Source organism: Melanotaenia boesemani, chromosome 20 (genome assembly GCF_017639745.1).
Source record: "Melanotaenia boesemani isolate fMelBoe1 chromosome 20, fMelBoe1.pri, whole genome shotgun sequence".
Taxonomy (NCBI): Eukaryota; Metazoa; Chordata; class Actinopteri; order Atheriniformes; family Melanotaeniidae; genus Melanotaenia; species Melanotaenia boesemani.
In genome coordinates, this window is record NC_055701.1 from 5,664,581 (window position 1) to 5,684,258 (window position 19,678).

Below are 19,678 nucleotides of genomic sequence, written 5' to 3' on the forward strand. Positions count from 1 at the left end.
CAGTGACTGTTACAAGACCTCACATAATCTGAACGAGTTCACATTTACATACTTTATTTACAAATGAGTTGCATTCGGTTCAGCATTTACAGAAAAATTAACAAATTCATTGAATGTGTTTATTTTAATGAGTTTATGCACAACAAGTACAAGTCTACCAGTACAGTCCAGAGCATGGAGGAGATACCAGGAGACAGGGTAGTATACCAGTATGCCCTACAAAATTACCTCCAGCAGGCCAGTATTGTGCATAATTCTGCTCAAACTGTCAGAAACAGACCCAATGAGGTGGCTATGAAGGCCCAATGTCCACAACTGGGCGTGTGCTTACATCCCAACACTGTGCAGCCCGATTGGCAATTGCCCGAGAACACCAGGAGCGGTAGATTGGCACCCTGTGTTCTTCACATATGTGAGGTTCACATTCAACACATGTGACAGACATGAAAGAGTCTGGAGGTGCCATAGAGAATGTTCTGCTGCCTATAACATCCTCCAGTATGACCAGTTTGCCAGTGGGTCAGTTATGGTTTAGGGAGGCATATACTTGGAGGGCCACACAGACCACCATGTGCTAGCCAGAGGTTATCTGGCTTCCATTAGGTACCGGGATGAGATGTTTAGACCCATTATCAGACCATATGCTGCTGCAGTGGGACCTGGATTCCTTCTGATGCATTACAATGCTCGGCCTCATGTGGCTCCTATCAGTAGTTCCCACATGACGAATGCATCAATCCTATGGACTGGCCTACTCGTTCACCAGACGTGATTCCAATTGAGTACCTCAGGACATCCTGTCTCGTTCAATTCACTGCTGCCACGTCACACCACAGACTGTCCAGGGGTTGACTGATGAGGAGAATGCTAGGGAGTGCATAAACACTGAAGGTCGCACACACTACTGAACCTCATTTTGAACCTTGTCTCAACATATTGAGGTATTTTTTTTATGACTCCTGTGACTAAATTTTCTGATTTTGCAGGAGCTTTTGGCAAAATTGTTGCAGTGGTTTTAGGAAATCTATTTTGTAAAAAAAAAAGTCCTTTAAATTTTATTTAAAATATCATTTATTATATTATAAAGATAGTGATCCATAAAAAAAAAAATCCTTCTTTTTATCCATCATCCATCCATCCTTCCATTCTCCTTGTTTAGTTGTAACTCCCAGGATGAGTTGAAAAGCAATGAAAGCAAACTTGACCCAGATGATTGAAGCAGTCTCTGTGGTTCATATGCAGAAGATCAGATCAGGTATTTTGGACCAGAACCCTTCAGTTCCTTTTACACAATCAACACAATGTTAATATCTATTTAGGAAGCCAGTGCTAAAGATATGACAACCGCAGACATATTTTCTCATTTTACAGTCTTTGTGAGGACATGAGCAGCAGCATTCTGATTGGTGTCACTTTATTATAAAAAAGAAAAAAAAAACAGATCCATTACAGCATGCACGAAAATAAAACCATGAATATGTCTTTATAAATCATGCCGAGCCATTAGTCCCCTTCTTTTTATATATTTCTTTTACATATATTTCTAGGCGGTAAAAGGCAGTTGTCAATTTCCTGATCTCATCTTGTAAAGTCACTCTTTTATGAGACTTCTTATTTTCGCAACTGAAAATATATAAAAATGAAATTACGTAATAAAACTGTTGGGTTTTACTGTTTGCATTCTCTTCTGACTGCAGCTGCAGCCCTGTGATAACCTGATGAAGATTTGGCTTTCATGCCAATTTTTTAGGGAAAGTTGTCATATTAAGAACACAAATCATACTAACACATACATACACATTACAGCACAATTAGAAAAAGGGAATGAAAATAGTTGGACCTTTATGGAGAAAAGGTAGATAAAAGAAGTCTGATTTTATCATCTGATGAAGTTTGCTTACACTACATCCATACAATGTCATTCTCAAACAGGCTAGGCTTTTGAAATATTGTATTAATAATGCAAAAAGTGTCACTATTACATATTTTGTGTTGATAGATCCAACTAATGAGCCTGTGATGCTCATACAGTACATAGGTCTGGGAATGCCCACTTCGTGGCTGCTTTATTAGGTCTACTTGTTCAATTGCAAGTTAAGACAAATAGCTAATCAGCCAATAACCACTGGTTACAACCAAGGTATTATCTCTGAACGCACGCAGCAGAAGACCACACCAGGTGCCACTCATATCAGCTAAATGGAAAGTAAGACTACAATTCACCAAAACTGGAAAAAGGTATCATTATCTGATTCGTTTGGATATTAGGGTAAAAATTTGGTGTATTCAACATGAAAGCATGGATCTTGTGTCAATAGTTCAGGCAGCTGGTAGTGGTGTAATGGGGTGGGGGATATTTTTTATGGCACACTTTAGCCCCTTAGCATCAACATGGACTGGTTTAACCACCACAGCCTACCTGAGTATTGTTGCTGACCATGTCCATCCCTTTATGAGCACAATGTAGCATCTTCTGATGGCTACTTCCAGCAGGATAATGCACCGTGTCACAAAGCTCATATTTTCTCCAACTGCTTTCTAGAACATGACAATGAGCGTGTCTCAAACCGCACACTTACATGAGTGCACTGGAAGGTAGTACGTAGTGCGCACTAAGCACACCTTCTGTAGTGCACGCTATCGTGGGTAAGTGCTGATCCAAATTAAGCACTAACGTTTTGCACTTACCGGTAGTGACGTATGAGCTTTTGACGGTGAATGAATTTCCAACTCTTGATTTTAGTTTGTTTACTCCTTACTTAACCCCACCTGTAAACTTTGTCGCATCCAACGCAGGATCCTCCTCGGGCTGCACATGAATTAGAACGTATGCTTATTTATTTTGAGGTATATGACCTTCCTACATGCTGCCTAATAGCAGCACCGCTCCGTTAATATACCTTTATTTAGGACAATCCATCCAAGTTCTTCCAAAATCCAAAATCACATTAACATACGTGTTTGCATGTCATCATACTTTATGCTATTAAATGCCTTTAAAAAGGCCTCATTTGTGAAACAAAGAACTGTGGCCTCCACTGTATTAATCTATCTCAGTAGATAACAATAGAAACCATCAGCCCACGTTCATGTGTCTTTGCATGTCTCCCCCATATCTGTTAGTATAAAGTGCAATTTAAAATACTAATAAAACAGCTCTTAAATATGCGAAGATATCTTCACTGAATTAAAGTACTTTACATTATACATCTGTTTTCATTGGTGTTGACACTGACACCGTTCACGTCTGGCAACAGGAAACCGATTATACTAGAAATCATCATTTAAAATATGAAATGCAGTAATGAAGACTCTAAAACAGGGATGCAGAAAACATTTTAGTTAAATTTTTTTTAAAACATTTCTCTCTTGCCGCCTCCTCGTCTCCTAGCCCGCAGGTGGTAAATGCCTCAGTGCTTCTGCTGGCTCGGGAGTTTGATGCCACAGTGACCTACGGTGAACACACAATGGCAGTTTATATGAAAGCAAACATTATTATATGTATGTACTTTATGGGTACTTTGCAGACGCTTATCTAAAGTGATGTACAATCAGCTACGGCTTAGTCAGCGGTACCATGGAAACGGGCCGGTTTCTTCATACTTACAACAGTAGAAAATAGCCTCCGCCTGCATCGGTACTGCTGAGTCGGTGGCTGCCATTATTCAGCTCTGAAAAACTGGTTGAAAGTCCCTCCCCTTCCACTACGTCAGCAAGATGGCGTCCGTTTAGTGCGTGTAGTGTCCATCGTTTCGCACTAGATTTTTGGCCGAGTTTAGGGCAGCATCCGGGTACTTTCAGTGCACTGAGTTTTTACTGAAATTTCTGCGTCAGTGCACTAAGCACTTAAATGTAGTGTTCGAAGTATAGAAGTGCGTGGATTGGGACACACCCACTTAATTCACTGGACTCCAATGACCTCCACAGTCACCAGATCCATCCAACTCACCCCAATAAAGCACCTTTGGGATGCAGCTGACAAATCTGCAGCAATTGTGTGAAACTATCATGTCAATGTGGAGCAAAATCTTTGAGGAATGTTTCCAACACCTTGTTCAATCCATTTCACCAATAATTAAGGCAATTCTGAAGGAAAAAGGAGGTCCAACCCAGTACAAGTAAAATGGCTGGTGAGTGCATGTGTCCTGAAATTAGATGGATTTGGTACCAAACTGGGGGAAAACACATCAAATTTACATTTTAGTTCTAGGTGTTTGTTGATGAGCACATCTTCACAGCTGTATACAGCTATTTGTTGAAATAACATGGGGATTTAATAAATACAAAAACATTTACCCAGACCATACTGCAATCATTTGTGCAGTATTTATCATTGTGACTTTTAAACCATTGTTATGTAAGTAAAAAGTGACAGTTCAAACCACTTTTCCCCACTTTGATCTGAAGATAACTAACATTTATAAAAACCATAACAAAACCCTGCTCCAATATTTCTTTTGATCTGTTTTGTTTGTCATAGATTTCAAGGGAAGTAATTAATAAATGGCACTTTGGCTGCTTGAAAGCCGCTCAAGGCATCAACAATAAAAAGTCAATGTGACTGCTGAGAGTCAAATTTTGTTGGGCGTTTGAGGGTAGAAAATTGTTGTCTATTGAAGGAGACTTAAACTGTCACAGATCTGAGTATTTGATGTGAAAATTCAAATATTTTTTTTCACTTCTATCACAGAAACATGACTTCTGACTCACTAACCATTTACAGAAAGATTAAACAGCTTTGTTAGATGGATAAATGGATGGATGGTCACTTTGTGTCTGTCAACCATGTTCCAAATTTCAGCTGACCATTAGTCCAGTAAGCCACTTGCATCAAGAAGTACTGTGTCTTTACTGTCAAGGCAAAATCCCATTTAAATGTTAAAAGGATTGTCAAGAATTTATGGTTTTCTTTTAAATACTCAAAAGCTCTACTTTAAATGTTTTCAGACAGCATCAATTTTTTTATATAATATGGAAAATTTTGCAATGGGCTATAATCTGTTATGAATTTAATGCTTATTTGAGCTTAGCCTTTTGAAAAAACTGTGCTAGTAACAGGCATTTGAATTTTGCCTGCCATTACAAAGCATCACGGCTTTGTTTTTCATGTCACTGCATGTCAGGGATGACACCCTGAATTTATTGTCATGACATGCCGTTGTTGTAATGCCTCACGATTTTCACATTTTAAGTGTGATTTCATGTTATATGGCGTGAGAGGATGACAACCTGTCCTGTTCTTTTACCATCACCCTAATCATTTGGCATGTTATTCTAACAGCAGTTAAAGTGCCATTAAAGATTAAAGCAGATAAGAGTGATAGGATGCATCTCTATGGCAACATGGAAAATATCACTATAGTTTTCTGCAGTTATATGTATTTCATTAAATATTTTAATAACTAACTATAAAGCTTTCCTAACAAGTAAAATTAATGCACCAACTGGACGTATTGATCCAACTTTGGCATCACATTGCTGTTGTCAACTTCCCAGGCTTTCCTCCATCAAATTAATAAACAGTCTTCAGCTAATATCAGCAAGGAGATCTACGAGCTGCTCCACGTTAGTTAAGATTTTAAAATACATATTTTCTCTTGCGTTAATGTCTTTGTTTGTGATTGGCTACATCAGAGGTCCCCAACCCTGGTCCTCAAGGCCCACTATCCTGCAGGTCTTAGATGTCTCCCTGCAGCAACACACCTGATTCAAATTAAACGGCTCTCTGACAGGCTCTGCACAAGTCTGCAACTGAGCCATTCATTTGAATCAGGTGTGTTGCAGCAGGGAGACATCTAAGACCTGCAGGATAGTGGGCCTTGAGGACCAGGGTTGGGGACCTCTGGGCTACATAACCAGGCAGTCCTGTAATCTATCGAACTGTTTCTTTGATGTGACTTTCTTGCCTCCAGGCTATAATGCAGCAGCACTGCGTTAACGTGCACTTCACTAGTTACCCACCCATTTTAGAGTTCCTTTTAAAATTCTGATCCTTACTTTTGGTAAAACTTTTTGGTAAAGCATGGTAAAGCTTCTCCCTACTTGCCAGACCTTATGCACCTCCATTCACTCGGTCATGTTGTCCGGTCATCAGGTCATTTGTTACTGTTAGTTCCTTGTACACACTTTAGAACCACAGGGGACCGATGCTTTCAGGCAGTGGCACCCAAAACTCCAAGATGCTTGGACTACCAGCTCTTTCAAAAGCAATCGAAGGCTTTTTTTTTCTTTTTTCTTTATTTTTTTAAATTCAAGCAGGCTTTTACTGAATCAAAGGTTTTTTTAAGATGTGTATTCATGTGTTTTTTATGACTGCCGGGCAAGGGATACATGTTTTTTATTACAGTGAATTGCACGATTTTTGCAAATGCATTGTTACTCAAAACAATTCAATATTGATTTCAAAAGTGGTGTATTCAAAATTCAAAATGTGTATTGTGATTTGCACAGTAAGGAAATATCTTTCCCTGAACAATGAAATTCTTACTTTGCCGTCCACACTGAATGCCATAAAAGATTATAAAATAGAAGAAAACAACTTTAAAAAGATTAGATAGGAGATAATAAAGATAAGATGAAAAAAAAACTCTGAGTAAATAATCTATGTACATAAATGTGCAGTGTGCTACATAAACTGTTGTACTACATTCAACAATGAATGATTAGATGTCAAAAAAAAATGTCATGAGGTACACAGTAAGGTGCATGTGCAATATCTATAATAAGTAATAAGACATAAAACAGTAGGCAATATTGCAACATGAGCAAACACAAGGATTTATTTATTAAACTGTAGTTCAGCAGTTTAAATTTCAAAGCTGTGTGAAGCTGCCCTTCTTAACAAACGGAACAATATTAGTATCTGATTTCCATCCATCATGTGTGTTTCCCTGCTGGAACAGACAAAAAGCAGGAGTCTCAGCACTTCTATATTCTGAGGGAAAGTCCGTTTTTCAGTGAGCTTTTACACTTCCCATAGAGACTCCGTGAAACAAGTTCAGGATGTTACAACCTCATTTTTCAGCGAGCGCATGCTTCATTCTGCATGTGGACAGAGCAGAGATTTGGTAGGTCTACAGGTGGAAATGACCACACACAACACCAGCTCATGTAAGCAGCTCATGCACCATGACGGCCATCTAAAGCCAGTACCAAACCAGTAATGGATTTCATGTCTTATTGCTTTTGCATAATGAGGCACTTTGAAATTTTTATCCGTGAAAGTGTTATGTGAATAAACCTTACTTACTTTCTTGATTACTTTTATTAGTAGAAATATCAGAGGTTTTGTCATTTCACAAGTCAGCACAAAAACCTTTTTTCTTGAAGTCCTATTCAGTTCCGTTAAGTTTATTAACAGGAATTCACAACTGAAAGGTTTCTCAGGGCATTTGTCCGGAAAATAAATAAATAAATAAATAAACTCCAAGTCTTTTTACTTCTTTTTAATTTATGTCTTCTTCTAGTGAGCACCTTTCTGAACTTTTGTCTCTTTTCCTCATGCAGTTCTACTTTGCTTTGTTGCTTTTGTCTAAATCATTCAACATCAGTATACAATCTCTGTCGGAAAGGGAGAAAAAAGAGTAAAGTATTCAAACTGCTTAAGTAACTGTGTTTTTGTCTAAAAAAATATTTCTGAGTGATAAATGTTCTCGGTTCTGGACAAAAAGTATAAGAAGTGATTGCAGGATTAAAGATAATTTACTCCTTTCACGGAGCACTATAATAACACTAGTTATGCTTCTCCAGATAAACACAACATCAATGGAAAGAAAAGTTGTATCTCCTTGAAACTTCTGCACAATGTATGTCCAACATCAATTAATTTTGTAATATTATGATAAATGTGAGACGAACCTTGGTAAAATTCAAGAGATGTGGGACGAGTCCTTGTGGCAGAAAGTGTGCTATAAAGAGGGCATTTTTTCTTTCTAGTCCTTAAACTTTTTTTTTTAATCTTGTTTTGGTACACAGCTATAAGCATTTTAAAATTATTATGTATTTGTTAGCATTAGAAGTTGAAGCATTGTAGTCACTTATTTTATTTAGTTTTTGAGCCCCCTCGTCTTTTTGAAGGATATAATGCCTGTGATCGGATTGGATTTCTAAATCTTTGTTACACTCTGCATTTCGCTGTTGTTTGCTTTTAAGGATGGCATTATTATACTTTTATTCTCCTCCTGCATCTTCTCATACTGCGCCATCTTTACTTGAAATGAACTGGTCACGTGACTCCCTACATCATGTGCAGGGATGTGTAAATGTGAAAAAAGTGTTTCTGTTACACGTTTGCAATGTATTTCTATATAGAAACATCTGAAAAACAATCTCATAAGAGCATAAAAACTTTTTTACCTATATTTGAGAAGTTTTTAAATTTTTATTTATTTCTTATTTTTTTTATTACACGGTTTTATTGCAATATTTAGGTTTAGCACAATTCCAGGAGTAATAGAAATACACTGAATGACATTACATGTATAAATAAGGGTAAAATTATATATATATATATATATATATATATATATATATATATATATATTTATATATATATAGTGTGCAATTAAAAAAAAAATTGATGTTTTGTGACAGACAATTAAATACATTAACATACTGAATGTAAATTTTGTCTTATCTCCCAGTAGCTTAAAGAGCGGAAACAGTGATGCTGGTTTATAAGTTTGGCACTGAAGCAAAAGTGAAGAAAACGTCTCTATTAAAGAAAAAACACCGATAAACAAACCAGAATTTAATCAAATGTGAGATAGCTGTATATTTCTGCTTCTCGGTGTGATCATCTCATCTTCATGCTATTTACAACGGACTATTTACACCATCTCAGTCTCTATCTGCTCCAAGCTGTAATTGTCAGTCTAATATAAAAGAAAGCAAAGGAATGCAGTGTTTCATGCTCCTACACAGGATGCCTAATGTACATTTTAGATGGCTAGGGAGAGTTGAATCAATAACGGGCAATATTTTATTGATTTTGTCATTCAGTTTTTCTATTATGTTTTTTTCCTTTTTCACATGATTTATATTTATTCATAAAATGCCCGTGTCTCAGAAAGGTAGCATAGTGTTTGTCCCACTACTATGCAAACAAGTCTCGTTACTCATTCAGAGTTTGTCATGTACACACTGTGTCCAGCGTCCACCCTCATTTTTATTTTCCTTATTTTTGAGAGGTGGGGGAGGCTTCACTCATGTTTAATGAAACTGTTCCTGTCTTTCTCGTGGTTATGCCCTTGCTTACCTGGAAACAAGCATATTTGGCTTTCGAGTCAGAACGACAGGAAAGATGTTTGTTGAATATTAATTTAAGTTTTTTTCTGGGAGTGGCGATCTGTTACCAGTCATAGTGTAATCAGCATTTAACAGACACTGATGGGCTGGAATGAGGTGCGAGGGTTATTATGTCACTAAGAACCACAAAATGTTATGAGATAGGATTTAAAATCATGTAAAAAGTCACAAAAATTGAAGCTTCATACATGGATGGGTTTCTTGTTTATCATCTTGATCAACCTACTTTAATTGCCTCTTTTTTTTCTGCTAAGCTTGTGAAAGCAGTAATTATGTAAAAGGTTTGTGTTCATCTCATATCAAGCAACGCTCCCTTTGTTAAGTTTTCTTTGGTATATAAAGCCCATCTCTCAGCCTCTTTCAATGTTGTCGTCTATGATTAAAAATAATTACCATTCATGTATCTATAAGGTCTGAATGTTTCTGACAATGCCAATGTTTCCAGATTGCCTATGAAAATGTATCTGCATACAATTTCAACCATCTGTCATGGCAACTTGTCAACCCAGAACCCATTTCAAGAGACTTGCGTGCATCTGCTCCCCTGCACAGGCAGAGCAGTTTAGAATGAACAGGCTCACTACTCAGCTCTTGTTGCTTGCAGCACTTAACTTCTTCTGGCTGAGGAGACACAATGAAGCACAACACTTCGAAACATACTGGAATAATAACTGACTGTGAACTGCATGTGCTTATTGTTGATGAGTGTGGCAGGTAACTGCAGTCCAGCTCTACAAATACACTTAACCTTATGGGGATATTCAATTGGGGCTGTGTGAAGTGCTTTGGAGCAGTTTGCACCCTAAATGCAAAAGTAAACAGTCAGAGCACTTTAAGACTGGCAAATCAAGGCAAGGTAAATGTACTCATGTGGAGCAGTTCAAGTCAGAGCAATTTAGAGTAGTTTAAATGAAGGAATTATAACTAAATTTGTGGAAAAAACAAATATAATGGAATGAGAGGGTACTTAAAGTCTTTCAATTAAATCAGTCTAATGGCATAGTGTAAAGAAAAGTCTGAAGGTTTATTTAAAAGCCAAGAGCTGATGCAGACCTGCAGTTTTGTGTTTGAAGTTTTTTCCACAGGTATGACGAAACGTGAAGTGCTTTTATATGAGTTGTTATAGATGAAAAAATGTTATTAGCTCATCTTGTGGCCTGCTATGAGCAGCTGTTCTGCAGGTAAAACATTAAATACTTAACAAATCTTAGCATAAAACTATAATCATGTTTCTTTACCTTGTTTCCCACAGAGATGTGGCTTAAATTTAGTTTTTTTAACAGGTCAGTATAATGTATCTCTATACATGTTCCAACATGACAATGTCAATTTCCCATGTCTCCCCATTGCTTACAGTTGTGCTAAACATTTAATGTTTTATTACACTCTTTTTGTGAAAGTCAGTCTTGTTTGGTTGTATCCTTCACCTGTTGATGATACACCATGTTGTGTACAAGCGGCGACTAAGACAGCGAATGAACAGAGCTGACGCACATCTTCTGTTCTTCAAGTAACAGTTTAATATGCCTAAAACAGGTTAAAGTAAAATTTTGTCACCCACAAATGGCTCTGGAGAGGCATTGATACTAAATACTTAGTGAGAACTCATTTTTACAGTTAGGTCTACCTGTTCCAAAATACATGATTACACATTTATAGTGACTTACTTACTTATTTTACTTATTTCTATATGTATGCATTGTGTAGGGTGGCCAGACATCATCTTTTACCCAGATATGCACTTTTTAGGAGCTAAAAATAATAAAAAAAAAAAAAATCTGGACAGAATTTCATTATGGTACAGGGTATTGCATTTCACACCGCTCACTTGTTTATCGTTACGCACACACACACCACAGTTGGTGTAATGTCTAAAATACACGAGAGGGAGGGGTGCAGCCAAGAGTGTAGGGCCCTGGATACCACTCCGTAAAACAACCTGTTGAACAGTTAAGGCATGCTAGACAGGCAGAATTAAAAAAAAAATAGAAAAGGAAAGAAAAGTCCAAACTGTACAAGTCCATTTAATACACATAAGTGCAGGACAACCAGCAGGTGGTCCGACCATGCACTTGGTCTCTGTAGGAATGAAGTCCTGGGAAGGGGGGGATGGGGGTGTCAAACTTCAGCAACCGGCAACCACCTTAGTTGGTTAACAAGACAGCAGAGTGCCTAGGGGGGGCCATGGGGTGCAAATGCCCCATGGTTCACAGAAAGCCAACGTGCCTACAAAAGCATAACATTAAGGGAAATTATTAAATTTCAATGAATGTGGTACCACTGAGAGCTAGGATGCAGTGAGGAGAAAAGGAGGCGCCACTGTATACCCACACTCCTGCAGGGTAACTGAAACAAACCAGCCCAATGACGAGCTACCAGTGCAGCAATCAGGAGATCAGACAATTTACAAGGGTGATGCTGACGCAGGCCATCCAAACTACTACCAAAAAGCGGCTACACTGCAAGAAGTGGAGGCGCTGTAACACACAAAGCATGACAATCACGGTCCACAAAAAAAAGCAACACTTAGGCCAAACAGGGGGTCAAAAGTTCATGGGCCAAAACAGGCGTGCAGCAGGAGGAAAGAAGACGCATGCTGAGGTGCAGACTTTTGCCCCAATATAAAACAGTGTGCTCTGCCCTGCAATTATTGCCAACAAAATACACCTGGTGTGTACAAAATGAGGAGGAGGAAAAGGTAAAATCTTTCCCACCACATACAGGAGACACTGAACTCTCAATTTCTGTCCCTGGATAGTACATTTTGGAGATAAGGACCAAAAAACTTATCAGAGGTTTAGCTGGTGAGACAGGGCTGGTAATAGTTATGCTGGTGCAGATCAATCCAGAAATCTTGTTGTCTTTTGTACTCTGAACTGATTTTTAACAGCCATATTAAAGCAGCTACCTGTTTTGATATCAGCCTTTTACTGCCGGAAGAATATATCTAGAATGAGGAGGCTGATGGATCAGCGTCATTTAGAAAAAAGTCCTCACATAGACCAAAAAAAGGTTGCAATTCTCAGACATTCACACTGGATTCCTGTGTGCCAAAGACTATTTTAAAATTGTGTTACTTGTGTACATGGCACTGGGCCAAAATATACATATCTGAGCTGCTGACATCTTAGCCTCTGAGCTCTTTAAGATACTGAGAGTCAAAAATAAAGAAGGTGAATCCATATTTCATTTTAAGCTTCTAACAACTGGAACAAACTTCCAGAAAACCTGAAGTTACGGAGTCATCCTTTTGCACAGCAGAGAGGGATGGGAGGGAATTTAAGGTTCTTCAATTTTGCTTTTAAACCATTACAATGCAGCTATTCCTTTTGATAATAAAGACAGTTGTTGAGACCAATTTAAACACAAAATCAATCTGACTGAAAACAATTTCAGAGGAGAAATCACCAACAATACACTATTAAAAGATGCCTTTTTATCTCCCACCAGAATGTATGCTTTCTGATGGAAGCTGACTCACTGGTTTAAGACTCAATTAAGATGTGTGGCAGTCAAATACTTCAGGCCCCCAAAAAAGGCTTGTGCTGGCCCTGAGTTAATGCATTTTACTATAAGAGGATTTGGCAGAGAATACAATTTGAATGGTTTGTTTTCCTCCTCCTCTCAAGCCTTTAGTTGCAATTTTATTATCTAAGGGAGTTCTGTCCAACAGTTGGCCTGATTTGGTATGCTGCGTCGACAAGAGGCTCAATTGATTGAATCTGTAACTGCACAGAGAGCAAGAAAAGTGTTTACCAGCTTGATTCGATGATGCAGAGTACTACTATCACTTTGGATTGAAGTGTTTCTGCCTCTGCTTTTCAGGACCAGTCTTCCTCCTCTTAGGTGCAGCAGTCTAGTGACATGTTCTAAAAATCCACTGCCGCCAAGACAGAGCTGGAAATTCATAGATAGATGAGAAATTGCCTACATTTGGTCTAGGAAAGTCAAATAAATAGCATGAAAATGTTGTGGGATTAAAGAAAAGGTTATTGAAGATTTCCTCCAGCAAAAATCTTTTGTAATTGTTTTTGTGAAAATGTCAGGTGATCGAATTGCTTAGCATTTTAAATCCATGTTTTAAATAATCAAACTAGCACACCTCCACAGATTCAATGCAAAAGTTCATTTTCTTTTATTGTGATTTATAACACAGATTCTTTCTTTTTTATTTTTTTGATACATACACCAAGTAGTCACCTTTTGTATACTGCTTAATCCACTATAAGATGATCATGTTATGTTACGTAAATTGTGGCAGACTGAGTTGAAGCAGGTCTTATGGTGCAGTCAATGGGGGCATCAAGCTCTGTTAGGTACCACTATTCAAGCTGAGGTGAAAATCTTCTAATGAAATCACAATCTGTTTCTCAGCAGTTGGCTGTAATAATTTGTACCTCTCTGGTAATTGCTCTCAACCAGGTATCTCTTAATAGGCCTTTGCCTTTGGGCCAAAGGTCCTCCCATGGTAAGACCTTTACATCTAGTTGATACTAGAAGTGTAGAAAATGCATTCAGTCCACTGCCTGCAAAACCTTCTAAGCATTTGGACTCTCCTTGCCAAATTGCCTGGGCTCTCTGTGCAACTAGCATGCAAATGTGGAACGGGGAGCAAATGAGGCTTAACTGGAGCAGTCCAATTTAAAGGCTTTCAGGTTTTTTTTTTTTTTTTTTTTTGCAACCTCACAGGATAAAGAAACACATTGGTTATCAGAAGAAGATACATAAAAAATCAAGTAGAAAAAGTTTGGGAAAATGTGTGTGCGCAGACATTAATGGCTTGTGATTTCTCTGCTGTATCTATATTGTTAAATATAAAGATTTCCTAGTCTTACTTCTAACTAGATTTAAATGTACTTCTTTAAATTTAGAAGAAAGTTAAAATAAAATTAAATAGTTTGGACTTCCAGTTCAATAGTGTGTCAGTGTGCAGTCATTGCTTATGTAAAAGTAAAATATGGCTTTTTCTCAGGACTGCAGCAGAACATTGCTGACTTAATAACACTACAGGGAATAAATGATCAAAATTAAGTTAGACAAAGAAAATCTGTCTCAGTATCAAATTAATCACAAAAATTATTCTGGATGCTAAAAATGACCCTGGAAAGTTGGAAAAACTGGATCTGCTCTGTCCAAAGCCAAACTATAACTGAACATAACTTTAGATAACCGATGCCTAAAGATATTAAAAACTTTATTTTACAAACTAATTTCTGCAAAAAGTAATTCAAGATTCTGCCAAGGAAAGGCCACCTAACAGGAAAGAAAGGGCCAACACAGTGTTTTCTAATGGACGGGAGTCCTATACCCAGGACTAAGTTTAGGATTTATAGGGATATGAAAAGGCTGCGTGCATAAACAAAATAATGAATGTAGACCAGTCTAATAACAATATATGTTCAAAGCACAGCTGCAAGAAAGCAGAAAATGTGAGACTGAGATGTTTTATTGCATAGATCTGTGGAAAGAAGCCCTCAGGTGATGTTAACCTGTTACCATGTTTTTGTTACAATCAAAATCATACGCCGTTTTTTTTTTTGTTTGTTTGTTTTGTTTTTTTTTTTCCGCCATACCCTCACCATCCACCATCTTCAGGCCTCTTCGACCAGCCTCCTGGTTTTTTGGTATTTCCCTTATTTAATCACACCTGGTTCTCCAACAGCTTGTGCTCAAGTTTTGCAAAAGCCTCTTAATAACCCCTTTAATTTAAGTCAGGCAGTAGGAAAATATCTAAAACCTGCAGGACACTGGCAGGTCCAATGAAACCTGGTTCTCTAGAGGAACTTTCTGTGGCATAACCTCACCGTCTACCCTGTCCTATATCCTTATGGAACATCTAATGTTTGTGCAATATTGCAATAGTGGTGAATGTGATGGGCAGTTTTCATAGATATGCTGCTCTAGAGATGGTAACCTGCACACCTACAATGATGTGGCTGCAACCTATTTGGGGATAAGTACAGTACCCTTTTCCTCAGACATGTACTCTAACTCTAAGTCTTGTACTATTGTGGAGAAGGATTGAAACTGAAGCTGGATAATGAGGCCAAACACACATCTAATCTTTGACAAACAAAATAAAGTAAGCCATGCTGACTGTCATGCACTTTCCTCCAGTCCCACGACCTCAAACTTACTGCACATCTATGCAGACAGTTGAAGGCTTGAAAAGCCAAGCATTCCTGAAATGACAAGATCCTTAAGATTGTTAAATCATGCTTGTATAACATGAGTCCATGCCAGCTGGAGTGCATGCTGTTATTAAGGCAAAAGTGGAGCAGAACTAATGAGATGTTCTGAAATTTATGGATATCTTTATCTTTTCATGAAACTGTTCATTATGATCCTGTCATCTAAAGTGGTATCTTCACTAGTACTCTCAAATTTTTGGACACAGTTGCATATACATAGATATGATATAGAGTAGATGCTGTATACAGCACAAGTATTGGTATTGCCATCATTCAGGACAAATTCAAAGATAATTCAGTTTCACCAAACAGTAGGAGCTATTGCTGCTTATTACACATTCCCTTAAGTGTCTTGTATGTACTAACACACAAACATACTTGCAACTAATGGCAAAAGTCTGTTTTACTGCAATGAAACATGAATGTCCCAGTTTGAGAAGTATACTTTAATTCAATCTGACCCACTGGAAGCTTGTATTTCCATTATCCAGAGGCAAGAGTGCCGTCATGCTGCCTGCAAATGGAAACAATATTAAAACAGAAAAGGAAGAAATACATCAACTCTCTGTTAAAGAGAAAAATAACTATCTGCTGCAGCTCATGACCCCCCACCCATCTGATGTTGCAGTTTATATAAACAATTTAAACTGCAACATCATAGTAGGCTCAACTTAAATGGTTCTTATAAATATAAAGAGCAATTTTTTTTATGCAAGATTTTAGTTTAGCATTTCTTAAAAGAATCCAGTGAATCTTAATGAATCCCTTCATTAAGAATATAAAATTTCCTCCTTTTAAGTTCTGCATGCACAACTTTCTGCTTCTGATCAACTGCTTGATTGACCACTGTAGGTCAGAAAATTAAAATGGACCCAGAATCAAAGCTGTAAAAGATCAGCTTTGATTTTTTACTCGCTCCACTTTTTCCTGAGCTCTGTGTGTCATTGACTGCTCATTTTCAAAGCAGTTTTATGCATTTTCATCCACGACCACTTTGAGCAAGAGCCTTAAAATCATCTGATAATATTCTCCATCTCTCATCTTCATTGTCTACCCATCGCTTTTCTGAATTTTAAAGCTTTTTTTTAAGAAACTTCAAGAAACCTTTGTTCTTTTTTATATCTACATTTTTTTCTTTTCTCTGTTACAGGTCAGTTCTTCTGGGTGAATACTTCAGCTTTTGGAGGGCCCTGGGTCCTGAGTCCGTGGCTATGGGGGGGTCAAGGCACCTGTAGCCTGGACATGGCTGTTTTTCTCCACCCAAAGCAAAGCGGGCAGTACACCATTTGGCTAATAGAGCGAGACAAGCCACCACTCTCCCTCTTCTCCACCGACACACTTCCTCGCATCACAGGGTAAGCACGTTTTCTACAAGTAGCATCAGCTGTAGAAGCGTTGGGGCTGATGGAGCTTTGTGAGACTTCTGTCTTTGTTGTCATAGCTTTTCTTGTAAAGTTGAAAGTAAAAAAAAGTAGTGACCACAGATTATTAAGTCATAGCCAGATTAGTAACACAAGGGAATGCATTAGTTAAGCACGTGTTTATGGGGAATTATCATTTAATTTGGTTCTATTTTAATGGTGAAATAAATGATAGAATTATAACTGGGTTTGCCTAACTGAATAATTTAACTATCAAACAACAAACCTAATGTCCTGTCTAATAAACTCAGACAGGACACCATTCAACAGCTGCCTCACAGTAATGTTCCCCAAAAACTACAAATCCCACAAAGTCTTCCCACACTGACGTTAGGCTTGGAGAGGACATACGTCCTACTCAAAATCCCAAAACAGTACATACTGAGGTCAGTTAGAATGACATCTTGCATTTATTTATCACAGATCATAATGTTTTTCATCACAGCAGGACACTTCAGTCAGTCATTAAATTTGGATGCTGAAGGCAGGTTCAGCATCCCAAAACAGAAACAATAGACTAGGTGGAAATTTGGCAACTTGTTGATGCATCAGTAAGACGTTAACACGAGTTAATTATCTCGTTCCCTCATGTTAGTGATCCATGGCCACGACTTAATATTAGTTTTTTGGATTTTTTTTTTTTTTTTCTATCAATGCCACTAGAGGGCCTCGATAATTTCACACTGCAGCCCCTGTGGCTGCCTCCATGGCAACAGTGGCTCAGGTGGTAGGAAGTGGCGTAGTGACTGGAAGGATGGTGGTTCAAATCCCACCCCCCAGGCAGTTGTGTCCATGGACCGTTCACCCTCCTTGTCCCCAGTGTCTGCATTGCTGGTATGAATGTGTATGTATGTGTGGCGCAGATCAGTTGCCATGTTTCCATCAGTCTGCCCCAGTGCAACTGGAGCTACACGTGTAGCTACCACCACCAAGTATGGAAGAGAAGTGAATGTGTGCAGAACAGTGCAATATAAATCTGATTCATTATTATTATTATTATTATTATCATCATAGTTGTTGTTATTATTGTAATAGTCAGACAACTGTGCTAATCTTCTGACACAGCAGTCCTTTTTGTAAGTTCACAAAAGCAGGAATAATTAGAAGAAGTGTGCGCTTTCAAAATATTACAATTGCAGAGAGGTTGTATTAAAGCCTTTTCAAAGTGCATTTGATCTTTAATTAAGCTACGTAATTATTTGGAGGACAGACAGATGCACAACAGAGTGCCTCCATGTTCTCAAGATTGATAGTAACAGTTTGTGTTCACTATTCAGAACATGTTGGGGATTAAAGTATAATGTTGCTGGGCAGCTTGAATTTCTTGCTATGTTTGGCTGTTGGCTTAATATATTTATTAGGAATTTTGTAAAATAAAGAACAAATAGTGTGGAGCGTTCAGCAGCCAGGCACCAATCAGTGATCAGTGCATTCATATCGCCTTAGGGTCCTCTTTACTGTGGCTTTTCCTCAGTAGCTACAAATACTTGGTATGTGGTTGTCATCCATGTGTGGCTGTACTTTAACCTTTAATAGCATAAATGTACTTTGTGTTTTAGCGTGTGGAATGAATCTCAGAATGCTGTTACAGATCCGTTTCATGCAGTGTATGTAATCTCCTACGGTACCAAAATCCTATGAATGCAATGTTTTATGCATCCTTGTTTCTTCAAGTGTTGGTTTGTGGGAGAGATTTTAGTGTTTTAGTGTTTTTTAATGCAAACGTTGATGCTGCTGTATGTTCTTAAGGGACGTGCTCATTACATGTGTGACGAATTAGAGTGAGAATTGCTTGTGCTCTCATTTGTAGTCGGAGGAGGCTGCCCACACACACAAACACACACACACACCATCTTTGCTAGATGGAGACTCACTGAGACACACTCACAGACACACTGAGACACACTTGCATGATAAAAAGGAAGGCAAAAAAGACAAAAGCAAGGAGAACAGCCAATAAAGCAGTCTGTTTAAATACTAATTTAATTCCAGATTTTCCCCATATCTGTACATTAGTAATTAAAAACAAGGTCAGTTCACCTAGAAAGCATTCAGTCAATAATTCCATTCATTTTGTAAACCTTTAACATTCTTTTGTTTTATTAGCTCTGGTTCACTTTCAGTCTGGTGTACAATAATGGATGCTACATTAATGTAAAAGCTGGTAGCTTCAAAATGGGACCCTATTTTTTATCCTAAATTAGGAGTGTCAAACATATGTCCTGGGACCAGAGGGTCCGATCTGGCCTGCAGGATGAATTTATTAAATGTGAAAATGATTTAGAAGACAATAAAAGTGCATCATCTAACAAAATCAAAGGCCAATGACAAAAAACATGATATATCATTAAAAGCTGTCTCTATGGGTGTCCAATCACTTTACACTAATCAGTGTTAGGTTTTTATTCTCTCAAAATGAGCTATTTATATCTACCTGACGTAGGTCCACATTCTAGGCAGCTGCCATATTTGTGCCGGCTTATGTACTATGGTGCCTCTGAATGGACAAACATCTCTGTGTTTGAAACACAGTGGCTGTCCATCCCAGTTTTATGTTCAAAACATCCAGAGCTGAAGCCACCGGAAAGTTGACTGGCAACACTACTGTCTGACGCTCCTTTCCATCAAGCTACTGTCAATTAAAGGCTACCGGAGCCTAAATAAAAATCTTAAAAAGTAAAAGTGTCCCAAAAAGTAATCTAAGCGATTACTTCCATATCAAAGTGAAAGTGACAACTTTTCAGTTTCCACATTGTTATT

General features: G+C 38.0%; 1 protein-coding gene across 3 annotated transcripts in view; it reads left to right on the forward strand.

Moving 5' to 3' along the window:
- alk (ALK receptor tyrosine kinase) overlaps positions 1-19,678 on the forward strand; it is a 478,089-nt gene that overhangs the window by 271,293 nt on the left and 187,118 nt on the right. For all 3 annotated transcript variants that reach the window (XM_041971293.1, XM_041971294.1, XM_041971295.1), the window contains one exon: positions 16,648-16,852. In XM_041971293.1, the coding sequence (XP_041827227.1) occupies positions 16,648-16,852 (205 nt within the window). The remainder of the gene's footprint in view (positions 1-16,647; positions 16,853-19,678) is intronic.